This window comes from Pholis gunnellus (genome assembly GCF_910591455.1).
Source record: "Pholis gunnellus genome assembly, chromosome: 4".
NCBI lineage: Eukaryota > Metazoa > Chordata > Actinopteri > Perciformes > Pholidae > Pholis > Pholis gunnellus.
Window position 1 is genome coordinate 2799202 of NC_136530.1, and position 13790 is coordinate 2812991.

The 13790-nt window shown below is 40.8% G+C and overlaps 1 protein-coding gene across 2 annotated transcripts in view; it reads left to right on the top strand.

Annotated features, from left to right (window-relative positions):
* The window catches only part of osbpl1a (oxysterol binding protein-like 1A), a 51749-nt gene that overhangs the window by 14916 nt on the left and 23043 nt on the right, over nucleotides 1–13790 (top strand). Inside the window, exons 17-30 of one of the 2 annotated variants that reach the window (XM_079158011.1) lie at nucleotides 124–307; nucleotides 2039–2114; nucleotides 3945–4079; nucleotides 4173–4270; nucleotides 4364–4546; nucleotides 5991–6098; nucleotides 6343–6432; nucleotides 7360–7486; nucleotides 7749–7862; nucleotides 8146–8269; nucleotides 8377–8473; nucleotides 9351–9371; nucleotides 10706–12948; nucleotides 13217–13275. In XM_079158011.1, the coding sequence (XP_079014137.1) occupies nucleotides 124–307; nucleotides 2039–2114; nucleotides 3945–4079; nucleotides 4173–4270; nucleotides 4364–4546; nucleotides 5991–6098; nucleotides 6343–6432; nucleotides 7360–7486; nucleotides 7749–7862; nucleotides 8146–8269; nucleotides 8377–8473; nucleotides 9351–9371; nucleotides 10706–10808 (1460 nt within the window). In that variant the 3' untranslated portion in view covers nucleotides 10809–12948; nucleotides 13217–13275. Of the gene's footprint in view, nucleotides 1–123; nucleotides 308–2038; nucleotides 2115–3944; nucleotides 4080–4172; nucleotides 4271–4363; nucleotides 4547–5990; nucleotides 6099–6342; nucleotides 6433–7359; nucleotides 7487–7748; nucleotides 7863–8145; nucleotides 8270–8376; nucleotides 8474–9350; nucleotides 9372–10705; nucleotides 13276–13790 lie in introns of those variants that run through there. The other variant, XM_079158012.1, reaches the window with a different exon arrangement.

Genomic DNA, 13790 nt, shown 5'->3' on the forward strand with positions numbered 1-13790 from the left:
TAACCCTGAATACATAAATTTAGGATTAATAACGACTAAATCCTTCACACTGCTGCTCTAACGGTCCGTTTCACCCTCGACACTGTCCCGTCTCAACAATAAATACATTCTCCCCCCTCACAGAATCAGACTCGGAGATCTCCCTGAGCGGCTTTGAGACGGTGGCCAGCCATTCCTACGAGGAGGACGAGGAGGAGGAGGAGGACGAAGGCTCGGTCATGTTGATGAGCAGCCCCACCGGCATGCTGCGGGAGGATCACCATGGAGACAAGGACGAGACTCAACCCAACGGGATCACAAAGCATAGGTCAGCGGTGCTAAATGGACCCCCGACCCCCCCCGAGCTTTTATCCACCTCTCATCAAAAACAACAAACTCAACAAAGGGCCCCGTCTCCTCAAAGCAGACTATTATTGCTGTGTCAGCAGTGTCGGGATGTCGCATTTTCCCCCAAAAACCCGCTGCGAGCGATCTGTTTCCTCGAGTCGTCCCCTCGGGTCTCTTTCCACTACGCGGTGTGAATAATTTAGAGTCGGCCCGGTGAAGGAAAAAGAGAACGAGTGTTATTGAAAGAAGTGAGCTCTGTGTTGGAGCTGTTAAATATTGATAAGGTCACAGTGTAACGCAATAATCAGTCGGCAGTCCCACGGCGGCTAATCTCTCCAGGCAGCTTTGGAGTGCAGTTCAGACGAGTTGGATGGATTTCAAATTCCATTATTATATTAACCCTTCCTCTTATCGTGGCTTGTGTGCTACATTCTTGTGGTTTTAATGATTGTGCATCCCTTTAAAAAGTTGCTCTGACGTCCTTAGAGGGACTGCCCTAGAATTATATATTTATATTATTTTCCACTTTTACTTAATCTTTCAACCAACTTCAGTCCTGATCATATCTATTATTATATTATTAACTATGTGTGTTTACATTACACCAAAATGTTATTGTTTAAAATATGTTTATTTAGTTTTAAGTCTGTGAGATACTAATATGTCGATGATTATTAACATTGATATTGATGCATTTCTTTGGTTGTTTTTTTTTCTAAGAACTCCTTCTTGTTACCTGAGAGGACAAAGATGCTGCTCTCCTAAAACTGCTATGAAAATATTTACTATATGTAAATATTGTTTTCCACTTTCACTGAGTTGAACCTTTTAACCAACTTCAGTTCGGATCATATCTCCCAAATATTCATATTCAAACGATTAACACTTTAAATGCCAGTTTGTTTACATAATGCTGCTGTTTTTTTATATATATTGTCTTTTACATCATAATTTATGACAAATACTGTTTTAAAACATTCATGTTTATGATACATTTTACAAATATTGGAGCTTTGATTGAATACCTCGTTGATGGTGTTTTTGTGTTTAATGAATATATCTGAAGCATGTAGGAGAGGAAACGTAACTATGATGGATAAACGACCCAGACACTGTTTTTATGATGTTATGCTACAATGGCCTTGACAACAATGTTATTAATGTTTCTTTTGTCCTTAAGGGTCTGAGTGTCTGTATTTTGGTTACACAGTTTATTATAGACTCATTATAGGAGCTGAGGTTCAACTTTCCAAATAAAAACTAAAATGTATGTCATTAAAACAGCCAAAATGATCAAAATATTTAAAATCCAAAATGTCCCTAGTGACGCTTAAGCATTAAGTTTATTATCCAAACTTCAACCTCTAAAAGCTCTGAGATAGTTTGACTTGGTTGGTCCGTTGTATGATCGTCTCTCTGGGCTTTGCTCCAGTGTGTCACACAATACGCTGAAGGCTTTTGTTTCCATATTCACTTGAATAAGATATGACGCCTGCAGCCATTATGTGTCTGTTGGTGCATTTCCTCGAACAAAAAGTGTCAACTTTTAGAGCACAAGGACAATGTCAGTGTTAATGCGTGTGTGTGTGTGTGTGTGTGTGTGTGTGTGTGTGTGTGTGTGTGTGTGTGTGTGTGTGTGTGTGTGTGTGTGTGTGTGTGTGTGTGTGTGTGTGTGTGTGTGTGTGTGTGTGTGTGTGTGTGTGTGTTCTAGGACCAGCTTACCTGCACCAATGTTTTCAAGAAATGACTTCAGTATCTGGAGTATCCTGAGGAACTGCATTGGAATGGTGAGAATGATTGTTTTTATTCGTAATGCTCGATGTGCCGTTTCTTTTCCGGATGAACTCTCTGCACACTAACCGGCTCAACGCCAAACTGCAGACAGACGCAGTCAGAGACTCGCTGTTGAACTTAGTGGAGCATTTAGCGGCTAAAGAGACAGAGACTTCCCTCAGGCGTTGGTGGAGACCAAAAGCGGAGCTAAAAGGAGAGTGAATTTTGCCGTTAAGATCATCATGTAGACAGAAACACGACTCCAAATCGATAATAATGTTCCTCCGTATCTGCTGGATGTTAGAAGAAGCAACTGTCAAATATCAACATCAAAGTGATGATGTGTCATCGTTGTGTTCACAGTCGTAGCACGGCGGACTCTCGTTCAACAACATCGTGTGATTATTCATTTATTACTCTCGACGTTTCTGTACTTCTAGATTAGACCATGAAAGAGTCCCGGCACCATCATCCTTCATATCAAAAACTCTTATCTTACTTTTGAACGTTACATTTCTAAATCGTCATTTCTTTTTGCGCTGGAGAAGGATCGAGTAGACACGACATTTACATTAATGAATTTGACACTTTTGTCCAAAGGGACGTATGACGTTTGGAAGTTTTTACCGCCTGTTTGAAGACCGTTATCACCTTTTGGCCTTTTCAATAGTCTGCTTTGATATTCCTCTTTCAAAGCAGTGCTGTGTGAAGGCGCTTTATTTACTCTCTGTAATGAAAACTGGTCCTTCAATTGCATTTCACTGAGAAACCTGTTGTTGCTTTTATTCATAACCAAGAGGAGCATTCAATGTAATACCAAGGCTGGTCTAAATGTACACAATCATGGGCAGCAGAGATATGGCAAAAGACAAAATAGAAGAAAGAGAATTACATATATATATACAAAGTACAATTTGCCTAAATGTCAGAGATCATTCTGTGCACCGTTAAGAGAAGATACATATGGAAAATAGAAGATGCAGAGCTGTGATTGAAGATAAAAGAATCTGTGAATATAATGACAAATGAAGTGGAGAAGGAAATGAGTTGCTTTCATATTGTCCTTTACATTTTAAAGGAATGTTCTTCATGTTCTTGATTTAGATTTGGTATTAAGAATGATTAGAATGTTTCTAATCGTGGGATGGGAGGAAGAGAGCAGACGTCTCTCAGACCCCGTTAGCACGGATTGGTTCATGATCTGGTGTAAATATACGGCGTTGAGCATGAACGGATGCAACACGTCGTCTTTGGATTTCTCTTCATCCTGGAGAATCGTGTGTGAGAGGCGTATACGCTTACTGCAGAATCTGTTCTAATCCAGAACTAAGAAGAACTCACTTTTAAACAAACATCTTCCTTTTTGCATTATATTCCCTCAAAAAGGCGAACCCCTCTGCACCATGGTGTTATATTATTTTGGTTTATAATAACTAAATGATATGCTTATTCTACATATACTATGAACAAACTTTAAAACATTTTTTAAATTAAACGAATAGATTCTTATGATCTTTGGTGTTTTTTGTTATATACAGATACGCTGATGATTGTGGGTAAAATGTATGTTCATGTCTAATGTCATGTCTCTATTAGATCGTATGACGAGACCATACAAAGGTGGTAATCAGCGTGCACTAGCGCCCGTCATTTATATTTGGTAATTATCGGTGTATTGTACCGTTGGGTGACGGCAGGTTAACGTGCCGAAGCGCTCGGTTTGTTATTTGTTCTTGTGTCTGAATGATCCCACGACTGAGGGGTCAAATAAATGACCCGACACCAAAATACAATAATCACTCATTCATTATTAGTATTATAATTCCTCTTCATGTCTGTCTTAGGAACTCTCCAAGATTACGATGCCGGTGATTTTCAACGAGCCGCTGAGCTTCTTGCAGCGTCTGACGGAGTACATGGAGCACACGTACCTCATCCACCAGGCCAACGGCTGCTCAGACTCTACCGAGAGGATGAAGGTAGCGACGTCCTTTACACGAGACGTGCAAACCACTAAAGTTCTCTCAAAGTTTAGAGTGTGTGACGCGGAGTGTTGGTCATGTTGTTGGCAGTGTGTGGCTGCGTTCGCGGTGTCCGCTGTGGCCTCGCAGTGGGAGCGGACTGGTAAACCGTTCAACCCGCTGCTGGGAGAAACCTATGAGCTGGTCCGGTAAGTGTGGATTAATACAGCACATGTTCAACACTGGTGATACGCAACTTGTCCGTCCTCTTAATAACGTTTCCAACGTGCTGCCGTTCCCAGAGAGGATCTGGGCTTCAGGCTGCTGTCGGAGCAGGTGAGCCACCATCCTCCGGTCAGCGCCTTCCACGCCGAGGGCCTGAAGCAGGACTTCGTGTTTCATGGATCCATCTACCCCAAACTCAAGTTCTGGGGCAAGAGTGTGGAAGCGGAGCCGAAAGGCATCATCACGCTGGAGCTGCCCAAGTAAGAGGCTCCAGTTGAGTCATAAAAAGACGGCATGATTTTCATCATATCTTCTTAAAAAGTATATATCAACTCTTCCTATTCTTAAAAAGACTAAAATAAAATATCGATAAGAGCTGTTACACTATTTACACAAAGATAGTTTGTAACTCTTTCAATGTTCTCCTCTATTTATTTATTTATTGGTTTATTTGATAGGGACAGTGCTCATCAATACGTTTCCTGTAAATGCGCCACAGTTAGCCAAGACGCTACTTTTCATCTGTCGTCTCGGGACAGATGTTACAAAGTCAACCTAAAGACAGAATATAAGAAGTTATGCATTATTTACCCTTTACAAAGCCTGCTGAAACGATAAAAGAAGAGACAGTATTAATGTAGGTTTAAACATCATTCAGTACACTCTTGTACTACATTGTCAAGTACTATGAAGACGTGCAACACAGAGGAAGCCAGTTAACTATGTCAAGTACAAACATGGACTAGAGACAAGATTATGTTCATTGTTAGACACTAAAAACATACATGTCAGAAGCACAAAACATAAAAGCATGCAGAATATGTAAAATATATATATGAGTCAGTCTGACGCAGCAGAACAACAATGAAAGACGTGCCGGTAGACGAGGGTCGAGGTGACAGCAGACAGTTTGAGGACAGGAAGTTAGGTTCTCGTGCTGACAGAGCTGGGTGCTAACTAACCATTTCTTTAAATGAACTTTAAATGAACTACATGTGTTTAGTTCTTTTAATGGTCGCTGGGATGGAGTTCCATTCTAGTGCAGCTTTGACAGATAATGCCGACTGACTGGAAGCACTTTTCCTGAGTGGGTAGAACATTTACATTCTCCTTACAGTTCTCCACAGCGGCTCAACCAGATTTCTTTTTATTCCACACATTCTTCTTCTTTCTTGTGACGATCTTGCACCTGCATCACCTACAATGCAGCTCGACCGCGGGCGGTTTGGTTTTAGATGTGGTTGCGTAACGCTAACGGAGGGTAATGTAGCCTCGTGACTCAAGCAGAAATGAGGAGCTACAGAGGGCTGGTACGCTCTCTCATTTCTAACTCTGCACCTCCAGATTTCTTTTATTTTCCAAACTTGTAGTCCTGAATCATCGCTGACTGAAGTGACATCACCTGAAGACATTTATCAGACTCCATACAGCTTCATCTGGAGACACGAAAAGCTTTAAAGCTGCAATGAGTAAGATTTGGCCACAAATAACCAAACAAATAGAGAGCAACATTTCACCTCTACTGCTGTGCCCAAACAATCTAAATTCACAATCATCAGTTCTGCAAAAAGAAGCCAATTACTCACTAACAGCAGGGCAAGAATATGCAAGAAGTCCCCATATGGAGCAGTACTTCCCAACACCTGTAAAAACCGACTTTAATGTGTACAATTGGCTCCCCTGTAAGTCTTTCTTTATCTCCAGGTACAACGAAGCCTACACTTGGACAAATCCTACATGTTGTGTTCACAACATCATCGTGGGCCAGCTGTGGATCGAGCAGTACGGAAACGTGGAGTTGGTCAACCACAGGTGAGTGGACAAAAACAACATGAAGTCAATACAAATGTTTGCTTATATGTATTGGCCCACTATGCTTTGTTAAAGATTATAGAGCAATGCAGTAGAGTAATCTGATACAGTTGAGACAAACATGTTGAGGAAGTTTGACTCACAAAGAGGAAACGGAGCAGATGTGGAAGTGTTGTGTGACTCAGCCAGCAGAGAGCGAGAGCATGATGTGAAGGTTTCTCCTCTTTTCTTTTTTTTAACCTAGAACTGGTGAAAGGTGCTGCCTGAACTTCAAACCATGTGGTCTGTTTGGCAAAGAGCTGCACAAGGTTGAAGGGTATATTCTGGATAAAAGGTACGGCCCACACTGACGCATGGAGTTCAGACATGAAGTCATTTAAATAAGGAGTCGTCGTCTTCTTCTTGTCTAGAACGCTGAGGGAAATAGTGATGACTGAATTATTTATCTCTGTGCATGTACGGTATCAGTACGCAGTTTATCGTGCTGATAGTATAACTCAATAAGCTGTTAATTAAGTAATTAATTAACTTTATTTGTAATTCAGGACCCGCAAAGTTGAGTAGGTTAGCTGAGGTCACTCCCTTGAGCTCATTTCTAACTTTAAAGGAATCATATTCCACATTAAAATGTCTAAACGACCAGACTTCTATATGTTTTGTTGAGTTGTGTACTAATTACCCTCTTTGTGCAGCATCAGCATTGAAGCTGTCATGAATTTACTTTTTTTCCCAGGTTTAAATCTAAATATATCTTAAAATGGTGAAGGTTTTTAGTCATCAGACGTCTTAAGTTATCAGAGCTCCCTTTTGTCCACCAAACAGCCTGAAAGAAACGCACATGTTTCAACCTGAAACTGCTTCATTCAGTGTTTTATAGTCCGGTTGTTCTGCAGAGATATACCGCTGGGATCATTTGGTTCTTGGTATAAACCTCCTGAACGGATCTCAAGTTATCAGAGAGACAAGCTGAGAAAATGTTCCCCTTTGCGTAGTACCCTGAGGTAGAAGGTTTGCATGAAGTTAGAGTTAGAAAACGCATCATGGCTACGCGTGTAACGTTACATGATGAGAAGGTTCAATTAAAGGAGGAGGAGGAGACAATGACTCAGCATGAATGACTGGACACAACGACATGTGTTTGACTACGACAACGACACTAAATATGCAGCCGTGAGATACTGAGACGCACACGGAGAGACGTGCAGACCGGCTGAACTCGTGTGTTTGTGCCTGAGGATATTTACGGGTGTTTTTCCAACAGCAAGAAGAAGCTGTGCGCTCTCTACGGGAAGTGGACGGAGTGCCTGTATGTCGTTGACCCGGCCGCCTTCGAGGCGCACAAGAAGAGCGACAAGAAAGGAGCCGCGGAGAGAAAAAGCAGCAAAGCGGTACGAGCTGCTTCCCACTGAACAGAAGGGAATCACAAAATCAGTTTGTTATTGTGATTCATCGTGTGAATAATGGAGTTTGATGACGGATTAGATGGAAAATATCGAGTGTTTTTCAAGTCGCGTAATATGATATCTTGAGATCTTTGCTGACACCCATAATTATCTTTATTCTCCTGATAAACACCATAATGATGCATCTCTCAGAGAGCATGATTAATATGTGCAGCACTACTGTACGTCTGTGTGACACTTTGTTCAGGGCTGCAGCGAGGATCACGAGGAGGTTCCCTCTCCAGCTGCAGACACCGTGGAGATGATTCCTGGCAGCCAGCTGCTGTGGAGAATCGCACCCAGACCGGCCAACTCCACCGAGGTCTGACTGATTAACAGGACACGATGAGCTTTCATTAGCATATATTACACCGAGCAAACCAGCCACTCCACTTTGTTTGAAACGAGTTTGAAACTTTCAGACAGACAATTCAGAGCACTCGTGTTCAAGAGCATGAGGAGTAAAAACGTCTTCGTTCTGTGCGTTATCGTCTTCATTTGCACCATTTTAGAGATGGTTGTGTTGTGTATTCTTGTGTTCTGTACTTTGCATGTACAGGAAACATTTTTGTACCTTTCCTATTGTTTTTGTTGTGTACTTGCAGATGTACAGCTTCACGTCCTTTGCAATGCAACTAAACGAGCTGCGTAAAGAGATGGAGGGAGCCATCCCTCAGACGGACTGCAGGCTGAGGCCAGACATACGGGCCATGGAGAACGGGGACATCGGTAATATTATGTGGCAACACACTTTGAACTGAACTGTTAAAACAAACAAAAAAATAAAGAATCCTATCGTTGCGATCTAAAACTCGACAATGTTTTTGTTCCAATAGACCTCGCCAGTGAGGAGAAGAAAAGGCTCGAGGAGAAACAGAGAGCGGCTCGCAAAAACCGCTCCAAATCTGATTCCACTGAAGACTGGAAGACCAGGTGAGGAAGTGTTCTCCTCTCTTAAAGGGATAGTTTGGTGTTTTCAAAGGGTTAGTCCAGATACAACCTGACTTTAAAACACCAAAGGCACACAGTGACAGAAACAAATGAACCGATCGAGGCAGCAGTAGACCAACAACTCCTGTGTTCTGAGAGATAAAATGACTGTAAGTGGAGTCTGGTGTCTTTGTAGAGATCATAGAGAACAGCTTCAGTTCCCTCAGAAAGGTCTGCCTGACAGCAAGGTGAAGAGGTGAACACATTCTAAATACAGCGTTCACTTCCACTGATAGACATTCTGTTAGGAGTCTAAAATACGTCCACAGCAGAACATTACTCTGGTTCTATGAACTCATCTCCTGCAGTAGAACCCTGACTGTGGAGGAGAACCTCACACACACACACACACACCACAGAACATCTGAACTTTCGCTTTAGCTCCAAAGGCTTTGATATAATCAGTTAATGTGTGCAGTAAGTTTTCAAAGGACCGACCAGTTCAAGGCCACATTAAGACAACGGCCTTTCTTTGTGTGCATTAAATGACAATCGTTGATATTTGATATGAATAAAGTGTGAACATTATCAACTCAGATTACTCCCTGTTCCATGAAGTGGCCTTCATATGTTTTCTTTTCCAAAATGGCAAACTGTATTTTTTAATAAATTCTCTGTGTATTTTGCTAAATTTAAGCATTTTAAATGTACATTTACTTCCGATGCGGTTTTCATTGTGGCCGAACATACAGTTTCTGTCTTTAATGCAGCGGTTTTATTGTCTCTTTCATACTGTGTGTCTTTGAAATGCTGAAGCTAAATCTCCCATGTTCTCTTCATCTGACTTGTTTTTCTGTTGCATCCTGGCTTTGATGTTTAGGAGTCCTGCCCTGGGCCCAAGGTCAGAGCTGCTCGCTGTTTGATTGATGTGCCTGAAGTGTGTGATGTGATCATGTGACCTCGCAGTCTCACAGTGTTTCCAATCACTTTGTATTCTCTAAATTGAAATCTTATCTCCATCCCCGCGGCCTGCTGTCTGTTAACATATGATAGAGAATCAGCGATGATTGAATCACAGTTTGGAGACGATGTCGTTAATCTGCTCTCCCTTCCACCGGCATGGCAGCTTCCTGAACACTACAGGAGTCCTCTAACCCCAATCCTTTTCTCCACTTGCTTTCATGCAGCAAAGCTAAAAAAACAACAACACATGTTTAAGGAATACTTCTCCCTCACATTGACCATTTGTATACCGATCACTCACCTTCAATTCTTGAAGAAAACGTTTTCCTCGATGGCCTCCAGAGCGAACAAAAACATCAAAAAACGGAGAAAGATCTTGATGAATTGAAGTAAATAAGGGCGTTTAACAACAGCTAAACTATATCAAATCATCTCACACAACTCGACCTCATGGGTGGATTATAAGACAATGGGCCGCTGGACAAAGACCTGCAAAAGAACCCACCTCTCCTATTTAAGAGCAAGACACAGACTTTAGAGTTGTTCAGCCTATTTTTGTTGTTTTGTTCCTCTTTGTAGTCGTTTTGTGTCTCTTTGTAGTCGTTTTGTGTCTCTTTGTAGTTGTTTTGTGTCTCTTTGTAGTTGTTTTGTGTCTCTTTGTAGTCGTTTTGTGTCTCTTCGTAGTCTTTTTGTGTCTCTTTGTAGCTGTTTTGTGTCTCTTTGTAGCTGTATTGTGTCTCTTTGTAGCTTTCCCCCAGAGGCCCGTCATCGTCTGACCAATAGCTGAGGGGTTCTGAGATTAACGGCTGGATAAATGAGACTTGGATTATAAATGAGACTTGGATTATAAATGAGACTTGGATTATACTGCACGAGTTGCGTAAGAGTTTGTAACCAGATGTTCTAAAATGATGATGCTGTTTTTAAAGGCGGCCCCCATTTACACCAATTCATCAAGACTCTTCTCTTCTTCAAGATTCTTTGTTAGCCGTAGACGCATGCGAGAGAAAAACAAAGTTTTCTTTCAGAATTCAAGGTAACACGGGGTTGAGGCATTGATGTAAAAATGGTCATTTTTTGTGCAAAGTATTCCTTTCATTTTAGTCCAAAGCACAGAACCCTAACGGCTAATTCAATGCACATTACCCATAACCTTGTGATGAAGCATGTCTGACCTTCCTTCCCCGCTTCCCCCCAATCTGAGTTGTGATTTTCTGTCCGGTGTCGTGTTGGTTTTAACTGAATGCTGATGTGTCTCCGCTGTGTTTCCAGGTGGTTTCAGCCGGGTCAAAACCCCCACACCAGCTCCCAGGACTGGCTCTTTTCTAGTGGATACTGGGACAGGAACTACAGCCAGCTGCCAGACATTTACTAATGGACATTTTCTGCAGACAGAAATTAGCACCATTCAGTGTCCTTTGTACGGAGCAGCATTAACTGTTTTTTTTTTTTTTAATGGAATAGCAACAGTAACTACAAGCAATAATACTATATATATATATATATAACTGCGTGGCCTTAATCTCCTTTATGATTGTAAAATTGTGCATAAAAAAGAATCAATATTTAAAAGTTATGAAATGTGAAGTTCTTTGACGTGTAGCATTTGTATTTCCATTGAGAGCAGTTTGTTTCTGTTCATAAGGGAGCTGAGGTGCTGATGCACAGGGGTTCATGCTTTTAGTTTCCGTCTGTCTTCTTTTAAATGTTAATAATTACTCTAAATGTATTCCTGTATATAAACTTTACACAGATTCAACCAGTGACCTCATCACGCCGTTCACATTCCCTCCGGACTCTAAAACTCACAGAATCACGAGCAGTCGGTAAACACGAGGTTGATGTGTGGGTGTCGTTTCTCCGGATGTAGTTCGCCTCATTAAAAAAAAATACGTACAAAAATCCGTTTATTTTCTACATCAATATTAAACTTGACTGGTGTTCATTGTTTGTCATCCCAGGATTGTGTGATTTCATAAAACACACATTTAGTTATGTGAAGAGGTTTATTATGTGTGTGTGTCGTTGATTGGGGGGTCAGAAGGTCACATGATGTAGAAACTATTGGATTTGATGGTGTTTTTGCCTCCAAACAGAGCATTGAAAGTATTTTATTGGAAACTGAAATAAAACACTTCAATGTATTCATGTATCTTTTTATCATTTATGTGAAGTATGCTTGAGATGCAAGACAAAGTACAGAGGAGTCAGAGAATAATGTGTAATCTGGATGGACCAGGATGATCCAACGGACCCCTTCTCTGAGAAGATAATGGTCTTGGCAGTTTAGTTAGCACAGCTTCCATAAACTATGTATAAAAAGGATGCAACATAGGGAATCTGCATTAAAAAAATGTTCTCAAAATCTAGCACGTAAGCAACACGAAGGCGCCTGTGCCGTCTGATCCTTGCTGTTTGTTTTTACCGGCTTTATGATTCACGGTTAACAGACTCGATGTCTGATCTGTTGAAGCCAGTCGTTGAGATCAGAGCTGGTAAAGGAGGCGGCCTATGAAGGATTCTGCTGGATAGATGTAATTAGTTTATTTACATCAGAAGCCATAGATCTAGGGACGATCACTTAAAGCGACATACCCAACATGAAACAGGAACAGCTGCTCAACACTGAGGCTTATGTGCATATTTCTGGTCTCCTTTGTAAGCTAAGAAGCAAAGGAAGATGAATCCATTATAAGTTAACCTATATGTCTATTACCATTCTAGAGCAAATGGAGATGCAATAAAGAGAAATAGATTTGTATCCTTGTTTTCAAAGGCAATGTTGATTATATCCAAGATCTCCTGAATGTTTTCTCCGACTCTTCGCAGCTGTGACTGTAATTTGATTGCAAAAAATACACGAAAATACAACATTTATGATACGATTTGTAAAGATATACTCATGTTTTCGCCATGTTTACTGTTTACATGTTGACTTTTTTCTGAGAGTTTTACTTCTAAACACTATTTATTTCCATTAGCACATTACAAATAACATAAACATTGAGATAGCAATAAACACAATGAATATTGATAAATATTAATATATGATCGACGAGTTAAAATGTGTTTTGAGTCGAGGTGCATTAAGGTGCTTTAGAAAAGCTCAGAATTTCTAGTTTTTACACCAAACATGTTATCATAGACGGATAAGAATATGACACAACTAGCGCTTATTTTTATTAAGGTTGTATTTGTACGACTTTATTGTTAAAATACTTTGTAATCAGACATAAAGTTTGTTTACGGATCCTGAGAGCTGAAGATGTTTTTAAAAATGTCCTGCAGGCTCAGTTCAGGGCGGTTGGGTCATGATGTCATGAGGTCATGAGGTCTAACTGGACAGTGTAACTTTAAAGGGTTCATTGTCTTTTTGTTGAGGCCTAGCTGTAGAGCCACTCCCTCATTGTTGTGACGTCACGCAGGTGGGCGGGGCAAGCATCAAACAGGAAGTGAACCCTGCAACGCATGAGGTGAGGAAAGTGACAAACGCTTCAGCTAGTTTTCATCATGAGGTCAGAACTTGTCATCGCTAACATATTGATGGAAACAAAATCCACAAAAAGTGTGTTAATGTAATGTTTCTATTTGAGGAATTTGTTTTATTGTGTTCCTGTTTGGGTGAACGGGACCGCGAGAATGTTGTCATTGGAACAGAGAAGCAGAGTGTCGGTGTGAATTTGAGGTGTGATTCGAGGATTAGAGGAAAAAGAGAGAAGAAAGGCTGATGTAAAAAGTGAAATAAGGAGGTGAAATAATAATAATAATAATCTGTTTTTTCAGGGCTGAGACTAATGTGAGTGAACCTTCAGACCTTCAGACTGTTCTTCTTCACACGTTTGGTGAGTGTAAATCTGATTTATTTTAAGTTGCTTTTTGGGAAGTTAATAGAGGTCACCCATGTGTTTCATTTAGGCCTGGTAGCTACATTAGGATAAGCACTCCATCTCTTGATCAAAGGAAGAACAGCAGTTTGAATCGTGTGCCAGTTAGCAGAGCTTTGAGTTCGTCGTGTTGTAACGCTGCATAGACACCAGTGTGAGTGTGTGTGAGCGCTGAAGCGGATCCACAGCTGTCTCTCTAATATGGTGCTTAGAAAACAAAGTACTTACGGGTCAAAGGTCACTTAATGTTTGAGCTAGTTGAAATACCTTCATGATGTTTTTTTTAAATTTCAAATCTACGTTCCGTACAACCCGGTGAAATATATGTTCCCATTCTATCATTGTGTCATATGGATATATTATATATATATATATATATATATAAGGTCAATCAAAAAGGCTTTTTTACTCAAAGCTCTTCAGAAGGGTCCGGTACAGTTTGAATCCTAATGTTTCCAGTATTTCCTGTATTC